The following is a 26620-nucleotide window of genomic DNA, read 5'->3' as shown; positions in this document are numbered from 1 at the left end:
TTTGTAGCAAGTTCTCAGGAATGTTGCACTACATAAAACAACCATATTTAGATGTATCAAGCATTTTAAGGTGAAGCTTTCAACTTCAACAAATGAAGAAACTGTGGCTCAATTCCAGAAACTGGTGAAAGAAGATTGCAATTACTACTGAAGTTGGAATCTCACAAAGTTGGACATTTTCAAATTTCAGCGAACATCTTAACTCAGCGTGCTTTTGACTAAATGGACGCCAAAAACCTTGTGTGGAGATTAGATAGCTCAAAGAGTTGATTTTTCCTTTATTCTTAAGGACAAAACTAATGAAGATGATTTTTTGGAATGAATTGTGACTGGGGATAAGTCTTGGATTTCTCAATATAATTCATAAAGCAAGGTCAATACAATGGTTCCAGAGGGGATCTGCTGGGTAAATTCAAGGCACCAGAGGTCATATAAGATGATTATAGCAACTGTTTTTAGGAATTTCAAAGGTGTAATCTGCGTAGCTTTTCTCAAAGGACACCGGGCAATCACGAGCTTACTATGAAGAAAATTGCAACTACACTTGTGGAAAAATGGCCAGGAAAGTTGCACTAAGGAATTCCTTTTGGTCAAAGAATTTATTTTGTTCAAACACTTGCTCAATCTTTGAGGGTACCATGTATTGGGAAATTTTACTGTATTCTCCCTTCAGCATTAATCTTGTGTCCTTCAGCCTTTATCTTGTGCCTTCAGATTTCTGTTTGTTCCCCAAACTCTCAAAAAAACATTTTAAAAGAACACAACTTGCTGTTTTGACATGATATAAATTGAAAAGTGCAGACTTCTTCTCAGGGTTGATTAGAGAGATGGAAACACTGCCTTCAATGTGCAGACATACATGGAGGAAATGTTGAAAAATAATAGCTTTACATATTGATAATTTTGTTAAATAAAGATTTCTTTGATTTTGTAGTAATACTCGTATAGTATTGTTGACAGAAGTGCTTAGCTTCTAGAGGCAAGCCTAGAGATGAGTAGGATATAGGAGAGTAGTAGAGAATGCAGAGATCTCTGAGCATGGTATCAGTCTCTTGAGGGATCTTGATGACTAGATTTATCTTTTGAATGGTAAGTTTGAATTTTTTTATGGAGTTGGTATTGAAGGTCCTAAGAATTTACTCTGGAAGTTAAATGTTAACATTCTCCAGAGGAGGAATGACATCCAAGATTGAATATACAGAAATCCCTCCAAAGCCAACTGTTCCTTAGATGAAGATTTATCATATGCCACATTATTCAGTATTTTCTTAGAAATAAATGTTTTTTTTCCAGTACATTCTAAAATTAACCATGTTGATGCACTGTAATATAAACACTGAACTTGTAACTGCAGGGTCAGCAGTTCAAATCCATTAGCCACTCTCAGAAACCCTATAAAGTATCACTATTAGTTGTAACCAGGTGGCTTTACTGGTGAATTCCAGCAAACATTTAGAGAACTAGCACCAATTGTACTATTCATAATATAATAAAACTCCTGGATTCATTTTATGAATCAAGCATAATTCTGATACCAAAACCAGGCAAAAAGACATCACTATGAAATAAAAATCATAGACCAGTATCCCTCATGAAGGAGTCCTGGTGTGGTGCTGTAAAATAAAGCACTGGACTGCAAGGATGGATTGAACCACAAGGTTGGCAGTTCAAAACACTCCTCAGAAATCCCTATACAGGATCACTATAAGTTTGAACTGACTCGACAGCACTTAACAGCAAGCATCCTTTATGAACATAGATCCAAAAGCTCAGCAACATCCTGGCAAATAGATTCCGACAACATAAATATAGAAAGAAAGAAAACAGCATGACCACGAAAGATTCATAACAGGGATGCAACGATGGTTCAATATTCGAAAAAACAATCAATGTAATCCACCCTAAAAGTAAAACAAGTGTGTGTGTGTGGGGGGGGGGGGGAATCAGATCATATCAGTTAATGCAGAAAAGGATTTGACAAAATCCAACGTTGATTTCTGATGAAAAACAGCAAAATAGAAGGGAAATACCTCAACGTCATTAAGGATATATAAAACCAACAGCCAACATCACTCTTAACAGTGAGAAGCTAAAGTCATTCTCCTTGTGAATAGGAACCAGACAAGGATGCCCTTTATCACTGCTCCTATTTGGTATTATGCTAGAAGTCTGAGCTAGAGCTGTAAGACAAGAAAGGGAAATTAAAGACATCCAGATTGCCAATGAAGAAGTAAAACTGTCTATTTGCAAATGATATTATCCTGTACTTAGAAAATCCTAAAGACTCAGCATGAAAATTATTGGAGCTCATTGAAAAATTCAGCAAAATGACAGGGTATAAAATCAATATACAAAAATCAATTGAATTCCTCTACAGGCTAATATTAGCACTGGACTGAACATTGGTTTGAACCACAAAGTCAAGCTCCGTAGAAACCCTATACAGAGTCACTCTGAATTGGAACCAGCTCTACGGCACTTAACAACAGCAACACTAATAAAAGCAGTTCTGAAAAGGAAAATAATACCATTTACCATAGCCACCCCAAAGATGATAAAATACTTGATAAATGCACTCAATAGACCAGGAATTGATGGGAAACTCGGCATAATTAGAGCATGTATTCAAATCCAATAGCCAGAATTACTCTCAGTAGAGAAAACTGAAACTATTACTTTTGCAAACAGGAACCAAATAAGAATGCACTTTATCATGACTCCTATTCACCATTGTGTTGTAAGTCTTAGCCAGAGCTATAAGGCAAGATAAGGATATTTATTGAGTTCTGGTGTGGTGCTTTGGGTTAATGCACTGGACTGCAAGGTTGATTTAAACCACAAGGTCAGCAGTTCGAGCTCACCAACCACTCCTCAAAAACCGTATACAGGGTCGCTATGGGTCAGAACCGACTCAGCAGCACTTAACAGTGACAACAAATTGGCAAAGAAGAAATATAACTCTATTTGCAGGTGATATGGTTCTATACATAGAAAATCCCAAAAACTTAGCAAGAAAATTATTGGAACTCATTGAAATACTCAGCAGAGTGGCAAGGTATAAGATCAGTGTACAAAAATCAGTTGAATTCCTCTACATTCATATAAACAGCTCTGCAAAGTAAATCAAGAAAATAATATCATTTATGTATCCAACTAAGACATTAAATATTGTTGTTGTTAAGTACCGTGGAGTCGGTTCCAATTTATAGTGACCCTGCACAGGGTTTCTAAGGCTGCAAATCTTTACGGGAACAGAAAGCCTCATCTTTCTCCCATTGAACAGCTGGTAGTTTCGAACTGCTGACCTTGAAGTTAGCAACCCAATTCTTAACCACTACACTACCAGAGCTCCTTAAGAGATTAAATACTTGGGAATAAATCTAACCAGAAAAACAGAAAACCTATACAACGAAAATTACAAAACACTACCACAAGAAGCCAAAAAAAACCTGCTTGTGGATAGGAAGACTTAACATTGTAAAAATGTCAACACTACCAAACCAATTTATTATATAATGCTATCCCAGTCACATTCCAACATCATTCTTTAAAGAGATGGAAAAACTAATCACTAACTTTATATGGAAAGGAAACCAACACCCAGAAAGCAAAACATTAATTAAAAAGAAAAACAAAGTAAGAGGCCTTTCACTTCCGAATAAGAAAACCTACTACATAAAGTAGTCAAAACAGCGTAGCACTAGTACAACAAAAGACACATTATCAATGGAACAGAATTGAGAACCCAGAAGTAAAATCCATTCACCAACTGTCATTTGATCTTCAACAAAGGGCCAAAATGCATTGAATTGGTCCTGGCAAAACTGAAAGTCCATTTGCAGAAAAATGAAACCAAGACCCATAGCTCACACTACATGCAAAAATGAAAACCTGAATTAAAGACGTAAATGTAAAACTTTGTTGTTGTTGTTGTTAAGTGCCATCGAGTCGGTTCCGACCCATAGCGACCCTGTAACAGGGTTTCCGAGGGTGTAAATCTTTACGGGAGTAGAAAGCCTTATCTTTCTCCCGTGGAGTGGCTGGTAGTTTCGAACTGCTGACCTTAAGGTTCACAGCCCGATTCGTAACCACTACGCTAATTAGAACTATGAAAATCATCAGTGGAAAAATAGTGACAAACTTAGGAGGTCTTATACATGGAATAAATACACTTTCAAGCATAACTGAAAACACACAAACAGAAGACAAAATAGATGATTGGGATGTCCTAAAATTTAGACACTTGCGTGCATTAAAGGATTTCACCAAAAGAGTGAGACGAGAACCCACAGACTGGGATAAAATGTTTGTTAATGACAAAGCCTCAATAAGAATAAGACAAACCAATTTAAAAATGGTCAGAGGATGTGAACAGACAGATTACCAAAGATGGCATTCAGACGTCAAACAAACAAATGCTAAGTTCATTAACCATTAAAGAGATAAAAACCAAAACAACCATGTGATACCACCTTACTCCAATGTTAATAGATAGCAAAGTTCCTAAAAACAGAAAACAACAAATGCTGGCTAGAGTGTGGAGAGACTGGGCCCCTCCCACACTGCTGGTGGCACGTTCTTAAAAAGTTGGAAATAGAAGTACCGTATGAGCCAGCATTCCCCCTACTTGGTATAATATCCTCAAGAAATAGCTGTGGCATAAATAGATATATGCACACCCATGTTCATTGTAAGGAACTCTGATAGCGTAGTGGTTACAAATCGGGCTGCAAGCCGCAAGGTCATCAGTTCAAAGCTACCAGCTGTTCACAGGGAAAAAGATGAGGCGTTCTGCTCCCATAAAGATTTACAGCCTCAGAAACCCTGTACAAGGTCGCTATGAGTCGGAACCAACTCCATGGCACATAGCAACAACAACAAAATGTTCATTTTAGGGCTATTCAAGATAGTAAAAAGATTGAAATCGCCTAATTGCCCATCAGCCAAAGAATGGTTAAACAAATTTTGATACATATGCACCATGGAAATATTAGCGGCGTTGAAGAATCTGTAAAACACATCACAACATGGTTGAACCTTGAGGACATTATACTGAATGAAACTAGCCAATCCCAGAAAGACAGATATTTCATGAGACCACTTTTGTAAAAAGTTAAAATATTTTGCTGAATGATAGTTAAAGGATGGGTAAGAGAAAGGGGAGAAAATTAAGTGAATATAGGTTGAAAATAATGTGTTCCCTTTGGGAGAAAACTCATGGATGTGGAAATGGATGGCAGGAAATTAATTCTTAGGATGGGATTAAGTATTTTTGCCTTGGGAAAGTCTAAGGAATGTGAAGGTAAAATGTGTGAAAACTACTCTCTTAGTTCTCATTCTTTTAAATGGCCTGTATATTTCTTTTTCTTGTATTATCCTCAGCTAGGAACACTGATTTGGTTACTATTTCTTCTGAAGACCAGTGTTGTAGGAAATGCAATGTAACTTAGTAACTTTTTTTTTTTTTTTTAAGTACCTACAATCCAACAGTAACAACTGGCGCTGGTTTGATGACCGCTCTGGACGATGGTGTAGTTACAGTGCCAGCAACAACAGCACTATAGATTCTGCCTGGAAATCTGGAGAGACAAGTGTACGATTCACCGCAGGCCGAAGAAGATATACTGTTCAGTTTACTACAATGGTGCAGGTACATACTTGCCCGCTACTATAAACTTTAAAAGGGGAAGATGATTTTAAGTGTTTGGTCAAGGGTGTTTCTTCCCTTAGTTGTTTTTAAGTGCTGTCGAGTCAGTTCTGACCCATAGCGACCCTGTATAGGGTTTCCAAGGAGTGACTGGTGAGCTTGGACCACCGACCTTGTAGTTCAAACAGCTTTGCATTCAGGCATGTTAACTCTCAGTGCCACCGGCCAAAGAAGATATACTGTTCAGTTTACTACAATGGTGCAGGTACATACTTTCCCGCTACTATAAACTTTAAAAAGGGGAAGATGATTTTAAGTGTTTGGTCAAGGGTGTTTCTTCCCTTAGTAGTAGTTGTTAAATGCTGTCAAGTCAGTTCCAACTCATAGGGACCCTGTATAGGGTTTCTGAGGAGCAGCTGGTGGGTTTGGACTGCCAACCTTGTGATTCACAATATAGTGCTGATCCTACAACGCCACATCAGGAGTCCTCTTTCCCTGTTAGTAGTTAAGAAATATCCTATTGGAAAGTTTATAATTCATTGTAGAGTTTTATGTACATTAATTTACTTCTGTGGACCTTTTAAGTTTTCTCTCTGTAAATAAAAGGGATGGGATAAATTGTCAGGATTCCTTCCTGTTGTAACATTTTGCCTAGGAAGTTTCTTTTTCCTCCCAGTTCCTTTATGATAGAGAATTATACTGTGTTATTTTTTGAATTCTTAGGTTAATGAAGAAACAGGGAACAGACGCCCAGTGATGCTGACTCTCCTCAGAGTACCACGACTGAATAAAAATTCTAAAAGTAGTAATGGACAAGAACTAGAGAAAACACTGGAAGAAAGCAAAGAAATGGATATCAAACGTAAAGAAAATAAAACCAATGGTATGTACTTTTTGTTTGAATCATTGAAGAATTGTTTTATATAAATCTTGGGTGCCTTTGGGAGCATGTTATCTCCATAAGATTAGCATTAAACTATGAACCCCAAGGTCAACAGTTCAAGCCCACCAGCTATTCTACAGGAGAAAGATAAAGTTTTCTGCTCCTGCAACAATTTAAAAACTCAGAAACCTTTTATAGGCTCGCTATCAGGTACTGGCTCCATAGTACTTAACAACAACAGGCAGAGCTCTTGCCTTAAGGTCCCTTGGTGGCTCAAGTAGTTTGCAGTTGTCTGTCAACTACTAGTTGGAGAGACAGATGTACAACTTACCAATTGGCAATTCAAACCCACCCAGTGATGGGTTTTTTATTCAAGAAAATTCTATGACGCTATTCTACTTTGTGTAATACATAGGATCTCCATGAGTCAAAATTGATGCAATCACAATAGGCTTGGTTTTCATTTAGGGTGTTTTCATGGCTGAAGGTGTGGCTAATTATATTGTGAATGATTTATTATCCATCATATTGCTTGACAACTTAAAGATAACAGTCTGTCATATTTATCTTTTATCTACCTTTCATCTGACCTTAACATTGATGCTTGATATCTTTCTCTTACTAGGGCTCAGGTGCTTAGCTGGTTACAAAGGAGGGAGAGATATGGAAGGAAATTATAAGTTAAACTTTGTAAACTCTCATTTTCTTATTTTTAGATACTCCCTTGGCCCTTGAGAGTACAAATACAGAAAAGGAGACGAACTTGGAAGAAAACAAAGTCGGAGAGATTCTGATCCAGGGCCTAACAGAGGATATGGTGACTGTTTTAATCCGGGCCTGTGTGAGCATGCTGGGAGTCCCTGTGGACCCAGATACTCTGCATGCCACTCTCCGCCTCTGCCTGAGACTCACCCGGGACCACAAATATGCCATGATGTTTGCAGAGCTGAGGAGTACCCGCATGATCTTGAATTTGACCCAGTGCTCAGGCTTCAATGGGTTTACTCCTCTAGTCACCCTTCTCTTGAGACACATTATTGAAGATCCCTGCACTCTCCGTCATACCATGGAAAAGGTAAGTTATTGTAGTGTTAGTGTGCTTCTGTTTAAAGACACTTTATTTAATATATATTGTTGATTCCTTAGCATTAAACACCCAGCCAATGACACTATAACTTGTATATATGAACAAAGCGTATCTAACACATGTCTCTCAAGGCATATCACAACCTTCTTGCAGCTTAAAAACGTTAGGCAGCACATCATTTAAAATAGCAAAATCACCAACGAAAAGCATAAAAATGAGCATGTGGCACTTAAGTTGTTGTTAAGTGCCTTCAAGTCAGTTCCGACTCATAGCAACCCTGTATAGGGTTTCTGAGAAGCCTAGTGGTGGGTTTGAATTCCTGACCTTGCAGTTAGCAGTCTAATTTATTCTACAGTGCCACACTAATAAGACTATGAAAGATATACTCATTAATAGTGTGAGAACTGAGACAGAAGGCAGAGTGTTGCCTTGTTCAACTTCAACTAACAACATATATATCAGATGGCTCAAATTTTTCACCTGTCGGACATGTCTAAAATGACTGCAAAAGCGATGTGAGAATTGACTTACAGATAACAAATCTTAGCAAGTTAGGTGAATTAGCAAATACATATTTACCCACCAAAATTTTTAGCTATGTTCTCGGATGCTTCTTAGGTATGGTAGTTTATCCCCTTGTTGTTGGTAAGTGCTGTCAAGTTGGTTCCAACCCATAGCGACCCTGAACAGGGTTTCCAAGGCTATAAATCTTTACGGGAGCAGAAAGCCTCATCTTTCTCCCGCGGAGCAGCTGGTAGTTTCCAACTGCTGTCCTTGCGGTTCGCAGCCCGATTCATAACCACTACACTACCAGAGCTCCCTAGTTTATCCCCTTAAGTGATACAAAAAAGACTACGAAATACATTTTCTGCTCTTAAATTTACTATCGTAACTCCTGTTACCTGGAAAGTTCTCTCTAGTAATTCAGGTTTCTTGAACTAAGCCAAAAACTATTAGTAAGCAACTGGAATACCTGCCCCTCAAGCTTATGTCTTAAAGATCACTGCTCACAAGAGTCCTTTACCCAATAAGACTATTTTATAAAAACAATTGTATTTGTGGATTGCAAAAGTAATCAAGTTTTTAGAATGTTTATGATATGCCAGGTGATTTGGTAAGCATTTTACAAATGTCCAATGTGCAGATCAGAAAACAGGTTTATAAAAACTTTTATAGCATTAATTAATGTTAAGATAGTGTGGCAGTGGACAGGTGAACAAATGTCTTACTAGTAAGGCTATTCCTTCTCATTACTTTATAAAATCCTCTCTTCTAAGAATTCTTTGTCAACAATCAAAGAATTTTACTAGACTTCACCTCCATTTTCTTCTCTAAGGACATTGTTTTCCACATTTCTAAGTGTTGCAGATAGTTTTGTCATTGTTTAAAATAGGTTTCCTTAGCAATTTTGACCTAATAAGTAGATCAGAAGATTGAAGTCATTTTTAAACTTGACAGAATGCTAGAGAGGTGGTATTAACTTATACATATCTGCATGAATGTACATCTCAGATTCTTCAGAGACAAAATTCCTCACTCAGCCTATTTGATTTACCTCACATGTGCAAAGTCAAGAGCAGGAGAACAGTTAATGACAGCATATACATTGCAAGGTCATGTGGTCATGTGATAACCTAGCAGGGGAAAAACAACTGTATATGGACACAATTCTGAGCTAAAAACAAAAAATTTGCATGAAAATGCTAGGAGGAAATGTAAGTTACCACTGGATGAGCAAAAGATTTTTTTAAATGTTATATTGTTTAGGAGGGCATGGGGGATAGAGAAAGATCAGTGGCAGTGTTAACATATCAAGTTTACAAAATATCCATTGCAGGTACAGGTGTGGAGAACCAGGCATACTCTTACTTTTGGTTGTTATGTGCCGTGGAGTCGGTTCCCACTCATAGTGACCCTGTACAGAGTGTTCAAGGCTGTAAGTCTTTATGGGAACAGAAAGCCGTATCTTTCTCCCACGGAGCAGCTGGTAGTTTCAAACTGCTGACCTTGCGGTTCGCAACCAGATTCGTAACCACTGTACTACCAGAGCTCCTTTTACTTTTGGTATGAGTGGAAATTGGTGCAGCCACATTGGAGGGCAATTTGGTACTGTCAGTTTAAGATACCCTTTGACCTAGAAATTCTCTGGCTAAGAATTTATCTGATAACTATAGTCGAATATGCAAGAAGGTTCACTTTTCATAGTGAAATTGCATTTTTCTATATTTATATTTAAAGTTATTTTCTAATGTTGCCAAACGGGCAGGATGCAAGCTTAATATATTTGACTAAAGCATATGAATGATTTGGTAAGAAAGGGATTAAAAGTCCAAAAGTTGTTTGCTTTTTAAGAGTGTAGTTCACATTGGAGTTACTGTGTTATAAGTTACATTTTTACATTTCCATGATTGACAAGTAATTTTTCAGAAGAATAAAAGCATAACAATTTCTAAGTGATTTGGTACCAAAGCAAACTGTCTATAAATAGTTTATATTTTCTGTGGCTATCATTATCTGAGCCTGAGGGTTGAAATTGAGGCTCAGAAAAGGTTTGTTTTTCCTTTACACTAAGTGGATATGAATGCTATTTATTTTTATATTTTTAACCATTCTGGTGTTTTAAATTAGGACAGGGTTTGGGATGGGTAGGAACTGGCACTTAACATGTGAGAAAGCTGTATAATTTGAATTCCCAATCTCCCAATTTCTATAAAAAACATATGCAGTCTGGTCTAATAATCAGTAGTGGTATGATATAGTGAATGCTCTAATGTTTCTGTTAGCCCATAAAAGGGATGGGATTTGAAAGACCAGGTTTATCTTTCTCACAGAAATCCAAAATACTCATCTACTGACTTGAGGCAGAACTTGGTTACTTACCATTTTAGTCCTTGGTAACTTTTCCTTGATTGCAATTGTGTTTTAAGAAAGAAATCTTTAATTGTAGTGTTTCTCCCTCTTTCCTAGGTTGTTCGCTCAGCAGCTACAAGTGGAGCTGGTAGCACTACCTCTGGTGTTGTATCTGGCAGTCTTGGTTCTCGGGAGATCAACTACATTCTTCGTGTCCTGGGACCAGCGGCATGTCGAAACCCAGACATTTTCACAGAAGTGGCCAACTGCTGTATTCGCATTGCTCTTCCAGCCCCTCGGGGTTCAGGAACTGGTGAGTTCCACTTAATCCTTGCCTTTTAGGTACTTCAATCTATGGCCTTATACAACTCATACAAGGGTGCTTCAAAAAGTTGGTGGGAAAGTCCCATTATCTTTTTAAGTCTTTTAGATAAAAGGAGATAAAAGAAGAATACGTAAATGTATAGTGAACAAAGTTTATTCGTGGTTTCCAGGGGCTTGAGGTGGGAAAAGGGGAGTCATTGTTTTGAGGCATTGCATCAATGACAAATGTCATTGATATCACTAAATTGTACACTTCAAAAAAAATTAACTTGACCAATGCTGTGTTAAAATTTTTTTACAACAATTTTTTTCTAAAGGAGGCTTTTAGAGATATATAGCCATGAATTTAATTAATTGGCTTGATTTTATTTTGGATCTGTAGGCAAAAGGCTGTATAGGAGATGGGGGATAATTGGAGACTTTTTGATATGGACTATGTGTTGGATAGTACAGTTGTATCACTGTTAACTTTCTTGGGTGTTAAAATGGTAATTATGGTTATGTAAAGGGGGTGTCTCATTTTTTGAGCCCCAGATACAAGACTGGTCTCCTATGCTAGACATTTCTCCTATGATGTCTTAATCCTCAAAACAGTTTTAAAAATGAGAGAAGTTGAGGTTTATTGAAGTCTTGATCCAGTAGTAGGGCAGGTCTCTTCAATTCCAAGATCTGTACTCTTTCTATTGCTTGGTATTGCTGTATTATATCTTACAGGATTTAGGGAATGTAACAATCAGATTTTCTAATACTCCTTGAACATTTGTTGTAAATGTCCCTATCCTAAGCTTTTGTATATTATAGAAGCCCCATCCTAAATCTTTGCTTGTCAATTACCAAGTTTAGGTACTGGTTCATTATTAACTGGTTTTTCTCTCCTTGACTTTGTCTTAGCTTCAGATGATGAATTTGAAAATCTTAGAATTAAAGGCCCTAATGCTGTACAATTGGTGAAGACAACCCCTTTGAAGCCCTCACCTCTGCCTGTCATTCCTGATACTATCAAAGAAGTGATTTACGATATGCTGAATGCTTTGGCTGCTTACCATGCTCCAGAGGAAGGTATGTGACTGGCTAGCCCACCTCAAGAGACTAGGCACTGAAAGACCAGTCACTTCGGTCATTTGAACTAAGCTTTGCTTAATGAGCCCATACTGTGTACCCAGGCTCTGAGAATCAAGATGAATAAGACATGTATACTTTTCTAAAGATATATGTCAGCTTAGTAATGAGTCCTGGAGCAAGGCACTTGACCTGGGAAGGGTAGGAAAGCTTCTTTGAGTGATTTTTTTTAATGAGTCTTGATTGATATGGATAAAGAGATTGCCAGAATTCGGTTGAATACAGAAGGAAAGGTATGAAAAAAATTTTTTTAAAGAACTAATAATAAATAGCAGTGTGTGATCAAGTTGAAATAAATCAAGAATAATACCAGGAATTTTCTAATGTTTTCACCATCAAATACAAAACATCCTTATTGTTCAAAGAGTCCAAAGATGTGGCTGGACTTCCTGGCCTATTGAGATCATTATACCAATCCACCTGTACTACTTACTAGTAGAGGAAAAGTGTGAAAATTAGATTGATTGTAACTCAAGGTTCCATTCCATTTGGATCCTCCTGAATTTTGTCTAGGACATGCTTGTATGATGTTGTTAGATGCCTGGATGCATTTGCATTGTAGGATAAGCACTGGACTGCTAACTACAAGGTTGTCATTTCAAACCCACCAGTGGTTGCACAGGAGAAGAAGGATCTGGGCTATCTACTCCGGAAAGATTCACAGTCTCTGAGAACCTTTATAGAGTTGCTATGAGTCGGAGTCGACTCGATGGCAGTGGGTATATATCTTAATTCTGCTACATGATTCCTCATTCTGAAGTGAAACCCTAACAATGTCACTATGTAAACAGTTCCAATAATTTGGAGTAAATTTGACCAAGTGTTGAGAATGCACAGTTAAAGAAGAATTTTGTTTTGTGTTTGTTTTGCTAGCAGATAAATCTGATTCTAAGCCTGGTGGTATGACCCAGGAGGTTGGCCAGCTCCTGCAGGATATGGGTGATGATGTGTACCAGCAGTACCGGTCACTTACTCGTCAGGGCAGTGACTTTGATACACAGTCCGGGTTTTCCATTAATGTAAGTCAGTGTGAACAAAGGAAGAACACCCTTTACTTTTCTGATATCAGCCTCCTCATTTATGTTCTCATTATTCAGGATTATGCCAGGGTAACTGCAGAGGTATAAATTTGGAGGTATCTATAAATTATCTGTTGCCTAAAAATTAAGATAAAATTGGTTGGGGTGCCTGGGATTTTTTTATTTTGTCTCCTTCAGTTGGAAATGTTTTCTTAATTCATTTTTAATTCTCATCTACCTCAACCTTTTCCTTAAATCTGTTGTTTATAATGCAAGTTGCCCATATATTATGGTATGAGTGAGGTGGTTAAAAGGTCAGCCAAGGAGACTCTGTAGCACTCCTAGTCAGTACCCTGGAATCTTGTCTTCCTATGTAGGAGCAACATTCCGTGAAATGATTGTAGCTAAGTTTTTTTCTTCTTCTTCTATAGAGTCAGGTCTTTGCTACAGATGGTGCCTCCACTGAGACTTCCACATCTGGAACCTCCCAAGGAGAAGGTAACAAATGATTTTCTTTTCTCCCTCTCTTGTTCCTATTTTGTGGAAAAACAACCTGAAGAAAAGGTGGATGTCCTGGGAAAAGGGTAGGGGGATACAGGTATAATTTAGCAAATTTGCTTATCTGAATGACCTTTCTCAGGGTTGAACACAGGTCCTTATATGCTGTAGTTAATTAAACTATGACAATCCAGTATTGGCTGCTATTGTAACATCCTTTCCTCTTAAATAACAATCTCTTTCTTTTGGTGGGTTCTGTGGAGTCTTGGTGTGGCGCTGTGGGTTAATGCACTAGACTGCAAAGTCGTTTGAACTTCAAGGTTAGTGGTTCAAGCTCACCAGCCACTCCTCGGAAACTTTATAAAAGGTTAGGTTACTATGAGTCGAAACCAACTCAATGGACCTTAACAACAGTGGTAATTATGGAGTCATGGTGTGACGCTGTGGATTAAAATGCACTATACTGCAAGGTCGATGGTTCAAGCTCACCAGCTGCTACTGGAAAAACCCTATACAGGGTTGCTACGAGTTGGAACTGACTCGACAGCATTTAACAACAATAACAGTGCTGACTCAATAGAGCTTATGGTGCCAATGACACTATTCTAGCTCTAAGCTTTGCATGCTTACTTCCTACGTTCTTGTAATGTCAGCAGAGCACATTGTGACTGTTGTTAGGTGCCGTTGAATCACTTCCAACTTATAACAACATTATTCACAACAGAACAATGTACTGCTCAGTCCCGTAACATCTTCACAATTGTTATGCTTGAACCCATTGTAGCTGCCACTCGAAATGTCAATCCATCTCATTGGGGTCTTCCTCTTTTTCACTAAACCTTCACTTTACCAAGCATGATGTCCTTCTCCAGGGACTGGAGCAAATGTAAGAAATGAGGATTCTGGGGCTTTGTTGTTTGCCAGTGCCTTCAGTGTACCTTGGATTTCTTTCTTCAGTACCTTTGCCTCTTGATTATATGCTTTCTCTTAAAATGGTTGAACATCAACCATTTATTTTTGGTACAGTGACTGTGTTCTTTCCATCTCCTTTTGATGCTTTGTGCATCTTCCAATATTTTGTTCATAGAATCCTTCAATATTTTTTTTCCCAGTTCCTTTAACTTAAATGCTGTGAGCGTGTTTGTTCCTCCCTTTTGGTTTTCTAACTCCAGGTCTTTTCACATTTTGTTATAATAATTTGTGTTTTCAAGCTACCCTTTTGAATTTTTTTGTTCAGTTCTTTTACTTCCTCATTTCTTACATTTGCTTTAGCATCTCCACACTTGCATGTTGTTGTTACATGTTGTCAAATTGGTTCCGACTCATAGCAACCCTGTATAGTGTTTCCAAGAAGCAGCTTGTGGATTTGAACTGTCAACCTTGTGGAGCTCAGTCCACACGGGCAGTCCACTGATCCTACAGAGCCACACCAAAAGTCCCTTATGTTGACTACTCACCATGAATTAGAAAACTGTTAAGTGGAAATAATTTTAATGAAAACCTTTCCAGAGTTGCTTTTTCTTGGCTAGGAAATATCTGTGAGACCTAAGTTAAGAGACATTGTGTTTAATATCAGACTAGTTACTGAATAGAAATAAAATAACTAATAAAATAGTGGTAAAGTCATTTTAGAGGGTTTCTAAGTTCAGACTGCCAGCCTTTCTTTTAGTAGTTGAGTGTTTAACGCTTTACACCCTCCTGGGATGCTTGAGTAAAGTATTGTAGGCACATAATAATATCTGGGTACACCTGTATGGTATAAAAGGAAATCATTAGAGGTGGTTGGCATTTGAACTGAACTAGGTAAGTAGAAGTATAGAAGTTAGATGAGAGAGAATAAACAGAATATTTGGGGAACTACTATTAATACAGTGTTTCTGAAGCATATATTAGAGAAGGAAAATGGTGGGAGATATGTGAACACTTAGCAATGCCCTGTTACTGTGGTGTGGGGTACAGTTTGTATTGTTGGCCTAAGGTGAAGAAGTCGTATTCTCCTAACCTAAGACTTGATTTCGCCAGTATTCCGGTATGGGATTGAACCTGTGTTTGATTCTTTCTCAATAGTTTCAACTCCAGAGGAGTCTCGAGATGGAAAGAAAGATAAAGAAGGGGACCGGGCCTCCGAGGAAAGCAAGCAAAAAGGCAAGGGCAGCAAACCTTTAATGCCCACCTCAACTATCCTTCGTCTTCTGGCAGAGTTGGTGAGATCCTATGTTGGTATTGCTACACTGATTGCAAACTACAGCTACACTGTCGGCCAGTCTGAGCTTATCAAAGAGGTAATATTTACAATTTTTGCTTAATTTTTTTTTGTAAGTTTTCAACGTGAATTGAGTGATAGTTTACATGGGTTTTTACACTCATTGTTTCATTTCAATGATTATAATCTCCGTGCATCATCATTCAACAGTATATGTTTCCATTCCGTCTGTTTTGTTGTTTGTTTGTTTTGGGGAGGTACACAAAAACACTCAGAAATTTATAATCATTTAAACAACCATAGGGCACGTTCTGTAAGCCTGCCTCCTGGCCGCCAGCACTCAATCTTTCTCTTTTCATGAGCCCAGAGTCCTCAGCTGCTCTGTGTCTCCATGTCCTCATCTCTGCCTCCATCTCTGGTGTCTCTGCATATGTGGATGGGTCCCACATTTTGCTCATGTTCTTCTCTCTTGATGGTCCTAGGGTCCGCTGTTCCTGGACTGTAAGATTATCTACTTCCCCCTTTTTGTTTAAAAAAAAAACCTTTACCTCTACAGTTGTGACAGTCATGGCAACAGTTACTCACTATTGATTCATAAGAATCTTATTCCCATCTGTTTTCACCAGACCCATCTAGACAAGGTGAAATTTGCTTAATATTTAATATCTGCTTAGTATGGGTTCTTAGAAGAGCATATATATATAAATAAGATTTTTATTTTAGGGAAATGACTCATGTTATTTGTATATGGGCTGGAAAGTCCAAATCCATGAGTAAGGCAGCAGACCAAAGGATTCTGGTGATTCAAGTTGTTGCAAAGACTGACAAACCCAAATTCTGCAAGTCATTTGGCAGGCTGAAGACCTCTGCTGGTTCAGTGCTATGTGTAGGGGTTGGTGAATCCAAATCTGTAGGTAAGGAGGAAAGACATTCGCAGACTTGTGTCCCAAAAACCTGGGGTCAGGTAATAAGAAGAGTATAGGGTCAAGAGTGAGCATACGAACTTTTCCAGAGCATCCATTTATTTATTAGAGGCAGGCCTGTTGGCTTCAGATTGCAAAACCTCTTGCTTGTCGAATAGATTCCGACTCATAGTGACCCTGTAGTACTTCTTAGATCTGCCCCACAAGGTTTTTAAGGTTGCAAATCTTTATGGAAGAAAACCAAAACCACCACACCTTTCTTTCATAAGTAAGATGAGTTCATCAGGGCTGATAATCCCATGTTGTTCTTATTAGTGCCTTCGAGTTGGTTCCGACCCATAGTGACCTTCTATAGGGTTTCCAAGGAGCAGTTTATGAGCTTAAACTACCAATCTTGCAGTTCAAATGGACTTTGCATTCCAGCGCATTAACCCATAACGCCACACTAGGATTCTATGGTGATTCCATAGTGTCTGCCAAATCACTGAACATCATGACTGTCACAGTCCACTCTTTGTCAATTAGGCATTTAAAGTCTTACTTGGACCATGCAAGATGCCACTAACATGCGTACAACTGAAAATGCAGTAGCCTCTTTTATATTTTATATGTAATGGACTCCTGGTGTGGCACTGTAGGATAAACACAAGGTTCCTCGGAAACCCTATTCACAATGAGGGTTACTACAGCAGTGGGATAAGGGAGAATAGAAAATAAAGAAATTAGATATTTATTAGACACACACAAACTGGTCATGTGGTCATAGCCTTCCAATACTCATTCCATATTCGCTTTGCCCTCAGCAAGATTCTCAGCTAGTGGAGGTTGCCTGGTGAGGTAATCCAAACCTTCGTTTTTAAAGGGTGTGGGCCATAAATTGTCCTATCTGAATTGGGTTGTTCTGTTGACTTTAATCACAGAGCTCAGTATTACTGAGATACCCTGAAGGATCTCCTGTATTTCAAATGCACTCTTCTTTGCTTCCACTAAGTAATAACAGTCTTTACTTTGCTTAGAAGGAGAAATGGCAGATGCAAGATTACATACTAATTTGTGGGTGGTAGCCAGTGTTTTTACTGAATGCTCAGGGATTTGGAAGGAATATGATTGGAAAATTGGTGGTGAGAAAGTATATGGAAGAGGTTTGTGGATAGATCTCTCTGAATGGTCCAAAGAAGTGAAGTTATTTGTGCCTCATGTAAATGTTTAATGAACAGTCAAAGGTGGGAGTTAACCATTATTAGCTCTCAAGATCTATCCCGATTACTAAGGGGAAACTGGACTGTTAAAACGTAATGGTAATTGCCCACCTAATCATAAGGATCATGAGACCAGAGGTGCAGGTTAGAAGAGAGAATCTAATGGAACAGGAGTGTAGAGATCATGGGCATTTGGGTCACTTCCTTATGTAACTTACTTGTGCCTTCAAAGGCTTGCTCAGGCCCAACCTCATATATGAATTTCTTTACATGATAGAGTGCTGCTGTGCATGTCTAACTTTCTGACATTATGGGCAAGATAATACACAGTTATGATGGGCAGCTCAAGCTGCATGGTGACTTGGTGACCCATTGTTAGCTGTTCAGTCTCTGCAATAAGCCAAAAGCTGTATATCAAAGGGAGAGTAGTTGTCTGCAGATGTTGGCAGGGCTTTGCTCCAAACCCTAAGGATGTGCCCTATGATTCACTAGTAGTGGCCTGCCATAAACTATAGACAGCATCTTTATCTGCCACTGATACTGCAGGCATTGTTGAATCTAGCCGGGGCATGTGGCCCAAGTGCAGAGATTACACAGCAGCCTAAACCTGTTGCAGAGCTTTTTCTTCTGGGCCTCACTCAAAACTAGCAGTGAAAAAGAGAAAAGGCATAATCCAGCTTAAAACTTCGTACAAGATATAAGGAGTTTTGTTAATTTTAAGCTCAAGCATGAAGAACAGCATCTGTGATTGGAATCACCACCTGGTTAAGGTTACAATAATCCACTGCCAAGTAAGCAGACTGCATAGGGTTGTAGTGACACTCACCACCCCTGCATTCTTTAAGTCCTTGATGATGTCACTAATGCCTACAATTCCTCTAGGAATGTAGTATTGCATTGGTTTACTATTTTCTTGATAGTGTAGTTCCAATGGCTCCCGCTTGCCCTTTCTTACCAGAATAGTCCTTACTCCACATGTCAAGGATCTAATGTGGGGTCTCTATTGAGTATATTCCAATTACTCTGGAACTGGGGAAATCGCTATAAGATGTATACAGGGCCCCATTGGATCTACTGTGAGACAGGCCTGTGGTAAGCCTCCATTAATAACCTGACCTCCATATGCCCCACTCTAACTGCTGGTGGGTCTCAGTGTTATGGGTTTCCTGAAATTGTTAGTTCAGAACCAGTGTCCTACAGTCCTGAAAAGTCTGATGATTTCCTTTTCCCTAATGATCAGCCACGCATAAAAGGCAATAGATCCCTTTGGGGAAGGCTGGGAGAAAGATTAGCATTATAAATTTTTGGCATTCTTCTTTCTCAAGAGGGCCTGACATACCCCTTCATCTATTGGGTTGTGGGTCTATAGATTTGCTCAAATCTGGGGATTAATTTAGAGACTGTGACTTAACATTTTGGCCATTACAGTTCACTTGACCTAGAATTCTTCTGCTTTTACAGATTCTTATATATAAGAGTTAAGTCAAGCTAGTAGGGTTCCAGTTCACAAATGAATTTATTTCAAATAAAACGTTTAAACATGTCCTTTGAAAATGCCCAAACTACCATTTTGACATGGTGTAAATCACAGAATTCTTCAGGTCGGGCTTAAAGAGAGAGAAATAATGCCTCAGAAGTGTATACACCTAGATGGAGGATAGGTAAAGAAGCGGTTGCTTCACATTTTTGCAATTTAATGAACGTTTCTATGATTTTGTGGCAATACTTTTTTACTTACCCTCATATTTCATTCCAAGGAACAGCATGACTTAGTCAGTGCTGTAAATCCATGGGAGTCAGATGGTTCTGATTACTGATTTGACACTCGTCCATCACCCACCTTGTCTTTGGATATTAAGTGACACCACTTGGCCCCTGCTACTCTGAGATCAAATCATTCCCATTGTAGTTAGGTTCCCAAATTCGAAGAGGACAATTTCTGCTGTAAAATTTTACCTGTGTAGAAGTGCAATTACAGCAATCTTAAAAGGATGCTGGAGCTCTCTTCACAAATTTATTTCTTGTAGTTATGTGAAATATGTGTCCTCTGTGTAATCACTTGATAAATTTAACCTTCCAGCTTTGGCCTCTCAACTTCATTTAGTATTATAGGCCACCTGTTAGTCCATGCTTCAGTCAACCAGCCAACCAAATAGACTATTAGATCCTTTTCTAACCCCTCAAGCTAAAGCACTAAATGAAGATTCTCCTAGTGGGCCCATATAATACGCTCAGACTAATCCAACTTTATGTTCTTTGCACCATTATCCCATACCCTTAATAGCCATTCCTACACATAGTCCCCAGGTGTGTGCTTGTATACATTAGAAAAATGCAATTCTTTTGAAATGTAGTGTACCTTCTTACATCTTGAGGTGTGCTAGGACTTGAGTCTAGTTATAGGTCTCGAAGCAAAAATGGATGGTGAGATTTGGGTCCTAGAGACTGTCAGGTATTTATTCCTTGTAAGGCATCTGTCTCAGGCAACACATAAGGCAAGTTATCCCCTGAAGCATATGGGTTATTTTCTTCAGATGGGGATGGGAGGGCTGATTTTACTGGCAAAGGTATTTAGCAGACAAAGTTGGATTTTATCTCTAAGATAGAGGTTTGTTCTACTACCGTAAGTGATTCAACAGAATTTGTGGACTCATTGCACCTAGTTTCATATATATCTGCCTAGATATCCCCCATCCCAATTTCCAGGATTTCATGTCTTGCCAGTCATTGCGCACTTAAACTTCAGGCACCTTTCAAGGTTGGGAATTCTACTTGAGTTATAATTCATTCACCCTTAGAATAAGATTGTAATTTTAGTTTCCTGCAATATTTGCTCTGTTATTACAAGAAATAGGCTTTTTCAGTATAAGCAAAAAAATAGGGTTAGGCAGCCAGCTTCATTATACAGTGAATCCAGTGAGATCCTGAAGTCAACAGGACTGCTTTGTTTTACTACTGTTTTATTTACTCTGTATGGAAAATATGAGGGAGCTTCAAATAATTTGTAGAAAAATTAAATTAAAAGATAATGGTATTTTTCCACAAACTATTTGGAGCCCAGCTGTATTTGAGCTTTTCTTCTTTATACCACCTTATACCATTTTTTAAAGATTTTACTGTACTTATCAATTTGACAGACTTTGAAAGGTTTCAAATACACGAACACCTTTTTCTTTCACAAATGTTTGATTCAGTTGTGGTGATATTTTGCATATCTCTAGTGCCACATCAATTGTAAGATAAGCACTGGACTGTTAACTGCAAACTCAGCAATTCAAACCTACCAGACACTCCACAGAAAAAAGATGAGGGTTTCTGTTCCCATAGATTTTTTTTTTTCCATGTTTATTGTGAATTATATATTTTACATGGGAGAACTTTAGTTTTACATTCATTCCACCGTACATCGTTCCAATCCCCTCCATGCCTCATCAACTGACCAAAGGGTATACCCTATAAACCCAGGCCCCCCTCCCCAATTCTTCAGCACATAGTCCCTCTCTCTCTCTGGATCCAAAGTCCCCAGCCGCGTCTTTACTCCACGTCATTGTCTCTGCCTCCATCTCGGGCCTTGCTGCTTCTCTGGGGTCCCGCTCTTGGCTCCTCTCCGTTGATGTTCCTAGAGACCTCTGCTCCTAGACTGGAGAGTTAATCACTCCCTTCCTTGCTGCAAAACCTTTACATTTCCAACCCTCACAATCAGTCCTGATAACAGTCATTCACTATTGTATCACAAGTGACCCTTCTGCATTTCATTTCATCAGCTTCCGCCTAGACAGATTGGATAGTACTCACTGGAGATTTTGCCTTCCTCCATGCCCCCTAGCTCTATGTTCCCTTTTGAAAGCTTGTAAGCCAGTTACTTCTTGCCTTTGTAGTCCCCCCCCCCCCCCCCATTTGGGTATCCAATGTCCAAGTTGCCCATCTCTGTCTACTCTGTGTGTGGAGGGGGTTCCCATAGATTTTTAAAGTCATGGAAATCCTACTCATGATCACTATGAGTCAGAATTGACTCCATGGCAGTGGATTTGATCTAGTTTTTTTTTTTTTTTATTATTGTCACATCACGTCATGGATTAGCAGTGTCCTCTTTACTGCTGGAAATAGTCATTGTTGTTGCATGCCATCAAATCAAACCCGGTGTAGGGTTTCCAAGGAACAGCTGGTGGGTTTGAGCTGCCAGTTTTATGGTTCACAGTCTAGTGTTGGTTCTGCAGTGCAACATTGTTGTTGTTAAGTGCCGTCGAGTCTTAACATAGCGACCCTGTATATGGTTTCCAAGGAGCAGCTGGTGAGCTTGAACTGCCAACGTTGCAGTTTAAACAGGCTTTGCAGTCTGGCTCATTAACCCACAGTGCCACACCAGGACTCCACATTAGTGCCTTTAAATATAGCCATACTTGAGAATTAATTCAGAAAATTAATCCTTAAGATTTGTTCCTCTAGAACCAGTCTTAAAACCAAATGTCTTAGTCTGGGTTCGCTAGAGGAATAATAAAACCAGTTAAGCGTATATATTAAACATATATAAAGTGTGATTTACTTAAGGAAGGTGGATGACACAGTTGTATATTATTGTTGATGTGCTGTCCAGTTGGTTAGCTATCCAGTGCTTTTTCTACTATGCCATACCAGGACTTGCATAGGTCCTAGCATGTCCCAAATCAGACAGCAGGCTGAAGGCTTCTGCTGGCTTACGTGGTTACACACACTAACAGACCCAAAATCTGCAGGTCATGCAACAGGATAGAGGTATCTGCAGGCTTATGCCCCAAAACTAGAAGTCAGGCTACGCTGAAGAAGAAAGGTTCCTTTCACTTGCCTTCCATAACATTTATATACACCCCCGAGGAAACTCCCCTTTGAACGAATATGATGCTCACTTCGGATCACAAAATGGAAGCTGATTACATAGTGTCTGACAAATCACTGAGAATCATTGCCTAGCCAGGTTGACACATAGTATTAACCATCACAGATACTTTTGTCATATGAGTTCACACACTTGGCTAGGAACCTATGCATGCTATGTGCTAATCCAATGATGAGAGCCTCTTAAGACACAAAGAGCTAGACCTTTTTTCCCCATGATGTGGCACCATTTACTTATCTTGCAAAGTATAAATTTTTTACATTTGTTTTCATTTGTGCATTGTGGTGATTACCAGAGATAAGAATGGAGTTAGACCAGTTAGGAACCTAACAAGAACATAGAAGAGGAAAAATTTTGAGGAGAAAATAGAATTTGAGAGGTGTTGTATAGCATCTAAGTAATGGTGTCAAGAAGACAGTTGAATAAGCTAAATATATAGGAATATAGATGTTTAGCTTTCAGATATATGTACTCATGTGTAAAGAAACTGGATTTGTTAGCAGTATTAAGAATTTTTAAAATATAGGAAACTCCTAAATTTTCACCCATCCAGCTGTAGAAAAGAAGGGAGTTATACATGTGCTACTATGAAATTATCTTCAAGTTAGATTTTCAAGTAAGGGCATTTTGAGAAACTATATGTTTCCCATGTATGTAAAAAGGGTGTTCCACATAGGTTTCTTTTCACATAGGGGGTGTTGTTTCATGAGTCACATAGTAATCTTATGGTTAGTAAGTGTTGATGCATCTAATCTTTCTAGTTGTTGTCCTTTTGATCCCATATAGGTAGATCTTGGGGGGTTGGGGAAACAGTTTAATCAATGTTTAAGATAGATTTTCTTTCCTAGTTAAGCTAGACTAGTGTTTGGTTTTAAGAAAATGTCAGGGAATACTATTTTTTAAGGCTATTTTTACTTTCATCAAAGTATAAATGCAAAAGGTAAACAAATCTTAAGTGGTTATTTCAATTAGATAAAGCCAACTCAGTAGAAACTACGCCCTTGGTATTTCTTGCCTTTTTGCATCTCACCTCTCCCAGTAAGTTAACAGTTATCTTAAGTTCTATTGCCACAAATTAGTTTCACACTTCATATAAATGTAATCTAATATATTACTTGTGTAATGTGAAAAACGACATTTAATTGCAAAGTTATCAAGTATCTGCTTAGAGTATGTATCAAATGATTACTGGTAGTGGGTATATCAGTGAGTATCTTACAAATACTATTGATAATATACCTTAGCACAGCAAAGTTGTTGTTATTATTCTCTCTTGAACAGTGAAGAAACATGGTTGAGATAGGTAAGTAATTCATCCACTGCAGAATAACAGATCTAAAATTAGAACCAGGTCTCTGACTTCAAAGCCATATCATTTCTACTCAGTCACATTCCTTTCCCAAATTGCAATGCTTTTTTCTGGTTTTTCTAAATAGTGTCATTATCACATTGTTTATACTGTTATTCAGAAAATAATTTTAACTTTTATTCAATACTGTGTAATTTGTATTTTTAATAGTTGTCTTAAGGTCACCATCTTCAATTACTCAGACTCTAGAATTTTTCTCTGCATTTTTTGGTTGCGGTACTATTCACATAGCATGAAATTAACCATTTCAAAATATGCAATTCAGTGGCGCTTAGTATGAGGAGGCTTTAAAAAGTTCATGGAAACATTCCATTATCTTATCTTTTAATTCCATTTTCCCTTGAATTTATTGAAGCCCCTAATATATTCACCTCTATTCTAAGATTTTTAATGCACTTTTATCCAAAATCTGTTTCGATGACAAGAGAATTAAACGTCTTTCTAAGATACAGGAATTGTAAGGGCAGAAATTATTGTTAGGGAAGAAAAAAAATTTCCTTGCCCTGTTGAGCCTTTTTTTTTCTTTTTTAATTAACGTCTTAAAATGGGGTTACTTTAAGTGCCGTTGAGTCGGTTCCAATCCATAGCAACCCTGTATAGGGTTTCCGTGGAGGGGCTGGTGAACTTGAACCACCAACCTTTGAGTTCAAATGACTTTGCAATTCGGCGCATTAACCCACAGTGCCACATCTGGACACATTGTGGTGGTGGTGGTGGTGTGCAGTGGAGTTGGTTCTGAGACTGTAAATCTTCACGGGAGCAGAAAGCCCCATGGAACCTCTGGTAGTTTCTAACTGCAGGCTTTGAGGTTAGCAGCCCAATTTGTAATCACTATGCTACCAGAGCTCCTTTGGACACATTGTTAACTACGTCAAGCCGGTTCCGACCATAGCGACCCTGTATAACAGGGTTTCCAAGGAGCGACTGGTGAGCTTGAACCACCAGTAGTTCAAATGGCTTTGCAGTCTGGCGCATTAACTCACAGCACCACACCACACTCAATTAGAACTTAAGATTTGGATCCTTTGCCATTGACTGAATTCTGTGTGCAAGTCACTTTGCTTTAAGCCTCAGATTACCCATCTAACAGGTAAGGAAAGTATTTAACTTGCTTGTATCATACCTTATAGGTTTGCTATGAACAGTTCTTTTAAATACATAAATAAAAAATATTTTAAAAAATACCAAGTGATATCTAAATGTAATGGATAATGGGAAATGAATGGGTTTCAAAGCATAAATTCTGGGTTTGTTACTTAACTTTGCTGAAACATTCGAGCCTTGGTCTCCTCATCTATAAAGTAAACCTGATAAGTACTCATTGTGAGAGTGATCTTGTTGCTGTGCAAATAACGTGGCGTAATTATGCTTGTAAGTAAATGTCATGGTTAATGATTTTTCAGGACTGCAGTGTGCTAGCTTTTGTTTTGGACCACCTCCTCCCACATACCCAGAATGCAGAAGACAAGGACACACCTGCCTTGGCCCGCCTATTTCTTGCAAGCCTGGCTGCTGCAGGGAGTGGTACAGATGCTCAAGTGGCACTAGTGAATGAAGTAAAGGCAGCGCTGGGACGTGCACTGGCTATGGCTGAGAGTACAGAGAAGCATGCCAGGTAATATCCATTCTTGGTCCATAGGTTCCTTGCACTTGTACTGGTAATGTTAACGTTGTGTATAATGGTATGTCAACAGGTATTATTGCTACTAGGATTCCAGTTCATGCATGAGTTTATTCAAAACAAAATGTGTCTCTTCAATCTTTGAGTGGCTACAGACAGGTTTTCTCAATAATATATTTGTCTTAGTCTCATTAGGGTGCCTTCAAAAGGTAGGGTCCAGTCAAAACAGTAACTTCTGAGAGGGCCATTTAAATTCAAGGCAGAAAGGCCAGCTAAGAAAGTTACGGTGACTGCCTTTTGGGAATTTTTCATCTGACATACGATGATTTGGGTCTTACTGCTGTTTGAGTACCGTGGAGTCAGTTCCCACGCATAGTGACCCTGCACAGGGTTTCCGAGGCGGTAAATCTTTATGGAAGCAGAAAGCCTCATCTTTTTCCCGTGGAATGGCTGGTAGTTTCAAACTGCCAACCTTGAGGTTAGCAGCCCAACTTGTAACCACTATGCTACCAGAGCTCCTTTCGGGTCTTATTAAGAAGCAGTTTTAAGATAATTGAAAACTTGCATTGGTGAAAAAAAAGCAGGAAAGTTGCACCAAAGAATTTTTTTTTCCCATCAAGACAATACACTTGCTCATTCTTCAATGGAAGAAAGGTGTGTTCTTAAATAATTTCATTGGGAAACCTTATCCCATTCACCCTGTAGTTCTGATCTTACTCTAACCCAAGGAACACGATTTAATTTCCTCTAGGATATACCACACACTAGACTTCTGACCAAAAGGTTGGTGGTTTGTACCCACCAGCTGCTCCTCAGAAACCCTATTTTGGGTCACTGAGTTGGAACTGACTTGATGACGCTTAACAACAACAGGATGCCAAAACTGCCATTCTGACATGTAAATTGAAGAGCACAGAATTCTTTTGGGGAATGATTGCTGTTAAGTACCGTGGAGTTGGTTCCGACTCATAGTGACCACCCTGCACAGGGTTTCCTAGGCTGTAA

The 26620-nt window shown here is 38.7% G+C and overlaps 1 protein-coding gene across 1 annotated transcript in view; it reads left to right on the top strand.

The window, feature by feature from the left end:
* HUWE1 (HECT, UBA and WWE domain containing 1, E3 ubiquitin protein ligase) overlaps positions 1-26620 on the top strand; it is a 198439-nt gene that overhangs the window by 128433 nt on the left and 43386 nt on the right. Inside the window, exons 39-47 of the mRNA XM_006875251.1 lie at positions 5474-5650; positions 6371-6530; positions 7247-7605; positions 10585-10780; positions 11683-11850; positions 12784-12929; positions 13361-13427; positions 15495-15709; positions 25398-25609. Of these exons, the coding sequence (XP_006875313.1) occupies positions 5474-5650; positions 6371-6530; positions 7247-7605; positions 10585-10780; positions 11683-11850; positions 12784-12929; positions 13361-13427; positions 15495-15709; positions 25398-25609 (1700 nt within the window). The remainder of the gene's footprint in view (positions 1-5473; positions 5651-6370; positions 6531-7246; positions 7606-10584; positions 10781-11682; positions 11851-12783; positions 12930-13360; positions 13428-15494; positions 15710-25397; positions 25610-26620) is intronic.

This window comes from Chrysochloris asiatica, unplaced genomic scaffold (genome assembly GCF_000296735.1).
Source record: "Chrysochloris asiatica unplaced genomic scaffold, ChrAsi1.0 scaffold00315, whole genome shotgun sequence".
Lineage (NCBI taxonomy): Eukaryota > Metazoa > Chordata > Mammalia > Afrosoricida > Chrysochloridae > Chrysochloris > Chrysochloris asiatica.
This window is presented reverse-complemented; position numbering and strand designations above follow the sequence as displayed.